This window comes from Sciurus vulgaris, assembly GCF_902686455.1.
Source record: "Sciurus vulgaris genome assembly, chromosome: 3".
NCBI lineage: Eukaryota > Metazoa > Chordata > Mammalia > Rodentia > Sciuridae > Sciurus > Sciurus vulgaris.
Window position 1 is genome coordinate 151,041,184 of NC_136463.1, and position 9,124 is coordinate 151,050,307.

At 35.3% G+C, this 9,124-nt stretch overlaps 1 protein-coding gene across 2 annotated transcripts in view; it reads left to right on the top strand.

Annotated features, from left to right (window-relative positions):
• PLCL1 (phospholipase C like 1 (inactive)) overlaps nucleotides 1–1,977 on the top strand; it is a 338,334-nt gene extending 336,357 nt beyond the window's left edge. Inside the window, exon 5 of one of the 2 annotated variants that reach the window (XM_079132570.1) lies at nucleotides 311–1,977. In XM_079132570.1, the coding sequence (XP_078988696.1) occupies nucleotides 311–493 (183 nt within the window). In that variant the 3' untranslated portion in view covers nucleotides 494–1,977. The remainder of the gene's footprint in view (nucleotides 1–310) is intronic. The other variant, XM_079132569.1, reaches the window with a different exon arrangement.
• Nucleotides 1,978–9,124: the final 7,147 nt, after the last annotated feature.

Sequence of the window (9,124 nt, forward strand, 5' to 3'; positions counted from 1 at the left end):
AATATCTCAGAGCACCATGATGGAAGGATCAACTGTCCTCAGTGCGTAAAGAGGGGCTTCCCCACTGTAGGAATCTCAAGGGTCTGCCAGCAACCACAAAATCAATTGAGAAGGGTTAAGTTAAGGTCCTGGGATTGAAGTCCTTTAATCAATTAAGCAAAGACCCTTGGGTAGACCCTGGAAAGGTTAGTTTGCAGGTCTGGGTCTATTTCCTCATTTAGAAATAACTCTCAGGATATACAGTAGTGCCACTCAGCATAAGCCTGGCCCATAATTGTCTTCTTTGGTGTCGATTTCTACCTGTTTATAGGGACAAGGAGACCTGTTGAAGAATGCCAAGAATGAAGCTATAGAAAACATGAAGCAGATCCAGCTGGCATGCTTGTCTTGTGGACTAAGTAAAGCCCCCGGCAGCAGTGCCGAAGCCAAGGGCAAGCGCAGCCTGGAAGCTATCGAGGAGAAGGACGGTAGCGAGGAGAACGGGAAGCTGTGACCCTGGCAGAACCGACATGCTCATCTGTCCTCCTCAAGGACTCTGGTTTCTCATTCTTGTATTCTTGTTTTCTTTCTTTGGGTTTTTTAGAAGTTCACAAAGAGATAACCGTCTGTGGAGTATTGGACATAAACATTTATTTTCACACTGTCAGTATTTTAATGTAATTTATCTAAGTTGAAACCTTTAGTAACAGTGTTTTAAATTCTGAAATGTGTATACACACCCACATGTGTGTGGATACCTTTGGAGAGAGAAAGTGTGTGTGTGTGTGTATGTGTGTGTGTGAGAGAGAGAGAGAGAGAGAGAGAGAAAGAGAGAGAGATCGATCCTGTTAAAATGTAAAATCTATTCCATGTTGCATTATTCATTTAGTAAGTTATTCCTCTATCGTTATCATCATTTTGGGACAAATTTGTTAATCTGAAATTCTAACGAGCACTTACTGTAACCTGATGCTGTGTTTAATTTTACTTCTCTGCTGTTGTCAATTAATTTAGAGATGTTAGCATAGCCTATTATTGAAGAAAACCAAAATTATCAAAGCATAGATGTTTTGAGAGATTAAATATAGATTAAAAGATTCCTAAGAATCATAGTCAAAATACAAGTAAATAAAAGATTACATGAATGTTCAGAATTTCTGGAAAGATCAACGAAGTTATTTCTTTAGTTAGCAAACTCTTTAAAATATTTATTTAAAAAATCAATTTTTAGGAAGTTTTTTGGTAGGTGTTTACTAAATATACAGTTTCAGTGGGAAACCTGATCATAAGTGAATTTACACCCACATGTGTGGTACTCTTAAACACACTGAAGGTTCTAGTAATAGGATTTTAATGTGTTATTAACATTCACTTAAGAATTTCAAGATTTGTAGGAAGGGCTTACTTACAAACTGGCCATCTAGCATTCATTTTTCTATAAGAGACATGACAACTGAGAGATCTTAGCTTCCATGGGATTTAACATAGGTACTAAATTTAAATTTGAAGACATCATTGTACCAATACCATAGCATCACATTGAGCTGATATAAATTCTGTGTCAGAGAACATCTTTATGATTTAAGAACTGATTACAAAGCATCTATAATGCAATTTTAACAAATACAAAAAATATTCACAAAAAAGCAAATGGCTAATTAGAGTACACTTATCATTGCCTCTAGATCATTTTTACCCTAATGTCTTCATAAAGTACTTGAGTGTAATGTTCATTACCTCCAACAGAACTAAATGTTCTATGGTTATGAAAGAATATATTTATTTAAAACATTGCTTTTATTTTGAAAAGCTTCTTAATTAATTTGATTAACAAATGTGCTAATTGGGGGGAACTTGGAGAAGATAATTGTTGAAATTTTGCAAATATAAACATCTATAGCTATTGTGTTATTTCTGACTTCTTCTTAACACTATTATGTTCACATTGCACATTACTGAGACAGTAAAGATATGAAAAAAGCACTTTTCTTGTTCCTTGTTTTCTTTTATTGTGAATTAATTGAAAAAGGAGAGATAATGAAAATTATTTGGTATATGAAAATATCTTAAGGGATATGCTATTTCTGCAACCAGATATGATAAAATTACTCAGAGAGTCTAAAACTGGGCACTTGGGAAGGAGATGACTGAACTCATTTGAAGATAAATTTCTTTATTTCCCCCTCTTTGGTACTGGGTACTCTACAACTGAGTTACATCTCACCTCCCCCCCTCCCTTTTTATTTCTTGAGACAGGGTCTCACTAAGATACTTAGGGTCTCACTAAGTTGCTGAGACTGTCTTTGAACCTAGATCCTCCTGCTTCAGCCTCCTGAGTTGCTGGGATCACAGGTGTGCACCACTGGGCCCAGCTTGCAGACAATCTTCTAATAGTTCTACGAGGCCTAAAAAATTTCTTCACCTTCCATTGTATTAACTTTTCAGTAGAGGGAATAAAAAAATGCAGGTATCTGTGTCCCTTATGATGAAAAAGAGATAAAAATACACAGAAACAAAACCCACCTTCCAACAGCTTGTTACCGGTGGACCTCTTTACCTCTGTGAGTTCCACTGGACTAAGCCACACCTTTACTGGTGGTACAGATGGGGCGGGGAAGACAAAGGGTTGGAAATTTAATATTTATACATTTCTTCACTTTGGGTCAAATCTAATCTTTGGAAGTAGTTTCCCTACTTTATTCGTTTTGACTAGAGCTCCAGTCACCCTTAGAATCTACTTAAATATTCCTGAAAACACAATATGTGCTCTCTGCCTCATCTGGTGCTAATTCTAGCCGTGGGCTGTTTGGCCAGCCCTACTCCATTCCATGGAGTTTTGCTGCTAGATAGGAAGTGAGATGTAGAGCAGAAAGGAGCTTAAGAATCTGGATAGAGGAGTTGATGGTCTCATCTATACAACAAAAATTTAAAAGAGAAGACAAAGACTTTTGTTTATCATGCTCCCACATTATTACATTCTATGAGTGTCTCTCCTTTGAACTGTTGAGGATTAAGTGCCCTTCTGTCCACTTAACTTTGGGTGATGCTAGGACAGTTGTGAGTTATATATCAACTCTGTATTTATTCATTTTTACATGGCCAAGGGGATTTGAGGCAGAGATGCAAGTATTACCACGGACATTTTATAGGTGAGAAAGCCCGAAGCCAATGAGATAGTAAATAAAAGAAATTATTTTGAACTCAAGTCTATCTGATGTCATGTGCAAGAGTATTTATTTGGTTATTTTTACTTTAAATTTATTCTCAAAATTTTAGACTTATACTATTAACTCCTTTTTATAATCACAAAACAAAGATATATGTGTGTGTGCGTGTGTGTGTGTGTGTGTGTATAGTCTGAGAATATTAATGACAAGCATTAAAGTAAAAAAGAGAAACAGAAATATATAAAAAGAAAAATCACTCACTGTTGATATTTTGATTTATATCCCTTCAGATACTATTTTATAGTTTATAAAATATAAATTTGTTCACTTTTTTTAAAAATGATATCATATTATATAAATTGTTTTGTAAAAAGGTTTTAAAAACTTTAAAAATATATCATGGATATCATTCTATGTGAATACATACATAGATACATTGGAAGTCCTAGAGTTTGAACTGAATCTAGCCCACTAATGATGTATTTTATTTGACCATTGAATCTTTTTCCAAAGAAATTTTAATCAACAGACAACTTTTGAAAATCAAGAAATTTCCTTTGAGATTCAATTTGTTTCTTTTAAAATACTGTATATTTTGATAACCCAAGACAGTCTCCCTTCCCTGTCATTGCATACACCCCTCTTGCTTACCGTCAGTTCATTGGAGCTGCCTCTCTAACAGGGGCACATGCTGTCCAGTTTGCAAAGTGACTCTTCACTGGTTATGTTACATCTGGCCCCAGTGGATATATTAGGTAGTGATCCTGGATCCAAATCATCATTTATGATAATATACAGTCTTATTATGTGATTAACTATAAAATACTTAGTAAATCCCCTACTGCTATTGTCTCTCCCAATTTCTTATTATATGAACATTGCAGTGATGAAATCCATTTTTATAAAGTTGTTTAACTTATTCTTTAAGATAAATTTTTAGATGTGGAATTGATGAATCAAAGGACACTAGAATTTTAGGGGTTTTGAGAAATATTGTCAAATAGTCTCTGGAAAACTCATCCAACTTAAATTCCTACCAAGAATTTATGAGAGTGCTCAAATCTTTACTAATAGTGGATTTAATTTTTAAAATTGCCAATCAACTAGTTTTTTTTTTTTTAAACAATCTTAGTTCCCTTTATCTTTAACCTCTGGTAAGAGATATATTAATATGTTCATTGAATGTGAATGAACTCATTAAAATTAACTTTTGTACTCCAGAGGTCACGATCATGAAAGTGACATGACAGAATATGATGGATATGCAACAGGGATCCATAATATAAAAAGAACTATTGCGACTCATTAAAAAGACAAACCACTTTTGAAAATGGACAAAAGATCTGAACAGGTTTTTTTTTTTTTTTTTTTTGTACTGGGGATTGAACTCAGGGGCATTTGACCACTGAGCCACATCCCCAGCCCTATTTTGTATTTTATTTAGAGACACGGTCTCACTGAGTTGCTTAGTGGCCTCATTTTTGCTAAGACTGGCTTCGAACTCTGAATCCTCCTGCTTCAGCCTCCTGAGCCACTAGGATTACAGGCATGGGCCATTGCACCCAGCTGGATTTTCTTCAAAGAAGATATGCAAATGGGAAATAAACACATGGAAAGATGCTCAACATCCTTAAATAAAAATCAAAACTATAATGAGATATGACTTCATATCAACTATAAGGATAATAAGGTTAATAAGAACTGTTAGTGAGGATGTGAAGAAATTGAAATCATTCCATACTGCCACTGAGAATGTAAAATTGTGCAGCTAGTCTGGAAAACACCTTGGCATTTCCTTTTGAGATTAAATATAGAGTTGCCCTATGATCTAACAATTCTACTCCTGGATTTATACCAAAGAGAAATGAAAATATGTCTACACAAAATCTTGTACACAAATGTTCATAGCAGTATTATTTATAATAGTCAAAATATCCATCAGCTGATGAAAAAGGGTCCACAAAATTGTATACACATACAATGGTTTATTCAACAATAAAAATAAATGAAGTACTGAGTCATGCTGCCAAATGAATGAACCTTGGAAACATTAAGTTAAGTGAAGCCAGGCACAAAGGCCACATATTATATGAATCAATTTTTATAAAACCAGAACAGAGAAATTCATAGACAAAAAGTAGATTAATATTTGCCAGGGACTGGTGAAACTGAAGTTTTGAGACAAAACTTGATTCTTTGCTTCTGCTGCCAGGTAAGACTGGAGATTGTCCACTTTTGCTGCTTGTGGGCCTCTGCAGCCGAGAAATATTGCAGCTCTTAATGGTGGGCTATGCCCTCCAGTTTTACTGCAGTCACCAGCAACTCATGGTTGATTTCTTCTTTCTGGGTTCCTATCTCGTGAACTGGAAGAATGAAATCCACAGACAAGATAAGTGAGTGTAGGAGTAGGCTTATTCACATATGCACAGAAACAGAACTCCCACAGAGCAAGAGGGGACCCAGGAGAGGATGCTATTCTCAGGATATATATAGCACTTGGGTCAAGGCTATTGGTCCAAACTTATGCTAATTAGGGTTTGGAAAAGTACTAATGCTATTGGTTAGCCCTGAATCCCACTCGGGATTGCCTTACTTCATTTTCTCCCCGCTTCTCAGGAAGTTGGAGGTTGAATCAGTGAATCATAGTGTTCTGGAGCTGCAGTGCTATGGTGGGGCAGGTGTTTGCATTGGGCCCCAGGAAGCCTTGTTGGGCTGACAGTTCAGTGTGCCTTGGCTCACCTACAGTGCTGGCCCTCCCTGCCTCAGACCTTTGCTGGCTACCTGCACTCCAGCTCACCCTCTCTGCTGCTCTGCTGCCCATCTCAGCAGGGACCAGTGGTCCAGATGTGCTGCTTGGTGGTCAGGGAGCTGTCCCTGGGGGGAGGGGCACTGGGTACTTACGGATAATGTGTATGAGTTTTCTTTTGGGGAATGAAAATACTCTGGAATTAGATGACAATGATGATTTCACGAATTTGTGAAGGTACTAAAAGTTATCAAATTGTACACTTTAAAATGGTGAATTTTCTGGTATGTAAATCATACCACAGTAAAAGTATTAAGAAAGAAAACAGATGAAGGAGAATTTACATAATGAACAATACATCAGTGAGCAGTGAAATAACTTCAAGAAGTTAATATATGTGAAATTGGAGAGAAGGGGAAAGAGGATATTTGAAAAAAATAATGGCTAAAAAATTCTCATATTTTTATGAAAACTATAAACCCCACAGATCCAAGAGTCTCTGAAAATCCCAAAGGCAAGAAGCATGAAGAAAATGAGGTTCACCATAGTCAAATTTTTCAAAAGGCATGATAATGAGACAATCTTAAAAATAGTGAAGAAGACACTATAAATAAATAAAATAAGAAAGCCAACGGATTTCTTATAAACCATGTATTGAGATGACGGTGCAGCAGCTTCTTTAAAGTACTGAAAGAGAAGTAGAAATTGTACCCTAGAGTTTTTATACCTAATGAAAATACCTTTCAAAATGAACATTATACAAAAAATTTCAAGATCTGAATTTATCATCGGTAAACATGCATGAGGAAACATTAAAGGAAATCCTTCAGGCTGAAGAAAATGATGCCAAAAGAAAATATGGATCTACCCGGAGAGCTGGTGAGCACTATAGGGACAAATAAATTAAAAAGTGTGTTGCTTAAATTTCTTAAAAAGATACTTGACTGTTTAAATAATGTAACAAAGAAATGGAAAATTTTAGTACAAATTAAAAAAAAAATGTATGAAAAGAATAGCATCAGGTAGGTAGGAAATGTTCTGGTACCAAGTGTGGAGGAGTATAGCGTCACTTGAAGGTAGACTGTAGTAGGTTAGTTCATACTAGGAGCCCGGAAGCTACTGCTGTGGAAATAGCAAAGCAAAATGTGGCAACTAACAAGCCAATGAGGGGAGGTAAAATTGAATCAGAAAAGAATGTATTCCATTAATTGAAAAGAGGACAGAGATAGAAAAGGAGGGAAAAACAGATGGAAACATAAAAAAAAAACCAAAAACAAATAGAAGCATAATTGTCTTAAAAACAAACATATCAATAATCCACATTAAGTGTAAATTGTATAATACTGGGAATAAAGGCAGAAAATTTCAGATTGGATCAAATAAAAACAATAAGCAATATACCATTTACAAGAATCACACTTTGAATACAAGGAGGCCAAAATAGGTAGAAAGTAAAAGGATATGAAAAGACATTTTATGATTAGCACAAATTGAAAAAAAGCTGTGGTGGTTATTAATATCAGTGAAGTAGATTTCAGAGCAATGAATATTACCAGGGATAAAGTAGTTTATTTTAAAATGATGAAATTTCATCAAGAAAATGTGATATTCCTAAATATTTATGCAGATATCATAGATTTGCAAACACATGAAGCAAAAACAAACAAAAAAACCTGATAGAATTATCAGGAGAAATACACAATTATAAATCAGAATTTTCAAAATCATTTTCTCAATAATTGATGAGAAGCTTAGAAAGAAAATCATTGAGAATCTAGGAGATTTAAATAATATGATTCAACCCCCTGGTATAATGCACATTTAGAGAATACACACACAACAGCATCAGAATACATACTATTTTTCAAGTGTGACTAAAACAGTTAATAAGATAGGTCATATTCTGTGTCAGAAAACAAGTCTCAATATATTTGAAAGGATTAAACTTATATAAAACATGTTCTCTGACCACAAGTGAATTAAGTTAGAGATCAATAATAGGATTAATAATAGGAATAGAGATTGATAATAGGAATAATCTTTGAATATTTGAAAATGAAATAATTCACATCTAAATAAGTCATGAGTTAAAGAAGAAACCAAGAAGGAAATTAGTATTTTAAGCTTAAGTGTCAGAATGTCAAGGTTCTTGGGATTATACTAAAGCCATATTTAGAAGAAAACATAAAGCACATGTAATAGAAAAGAAGAAATTTCTTAAAGTCTTAGTTTCTGTTTAAGAAACTAGAAAAAAGAAAAAAAATAAATTTGAAATAGAATAAAGATCAGAACAGAGATCAATGAAATAGGAAACAGAAAAAACAATAGAGAAAATCAATAAAGCCAAAAGTTCATTCGTTAGATCAATAAAATAAATAAACATTCAGTCAAACAAATGAGGGAAAGAGACAAATTACGAATATTGAGGGTGAGAAAGGGACATCAAGTCAGATTTTAAGGCTATCAAAGGATAATAAGGGGCTATTTATGCCTATACATTCTACAATTTCAATGAAATGGGCAAGACATTGGTAGACGTGAACTGCCAAATCTGAAAACAATTATGACAAGCAAAAGGAACCAGGTACATGTTGTATGTTCAAGAATATGAAGTTTTGGAAGTGAACCCTAATGAAGAGAGTCAGAAAGCAGACCAGTGGTTGCCTGGGAATAGCACAGAATAGGGAAGGTGAGATACCACCCCAAGGGTACCAAGGGAGGTGTTATGGTTTGGATGTGAGGTGTCCCCCAAAGCTCACGAGTGAGACAATGCAAGAAGGTTCAGAGGAGGACTGATTGAGTCATGAGAGTCTTAACCTATCAGTGAATTAGTCCTTGATGGGATTAACTGAATGGTAAATGAAGGCAGGTGGGGTTTACTGGAGGAAGTGGTTAATTGGAGGTGTGGCTATGGGGCATATATTTTGTATCTAGAGGGTGGAATCTCTCTCTCTTTGCTTTCTGATCACCGTGGGAGCTGTTTCCTTCTGCCACACTCTTCCGCCATGATGTTCTGCCTCACCTGGAAACCAGAGGAATAGAGTCGCTGTCAATGGACTGAGACCTCTGAAACTGAGTTCTCAAATAAACCTTTCCTTCTCTATAGTTGTGCTGGTTGGGTCTTTAAGTCACAGCAGCGAAAAAACTGACTAAAATAAGAGGTGATGTTCATGAGCTTGGTTTTGGTGATGGTTTTTCATGTCATACATGTGTCAAAACAAATTGTGTATTT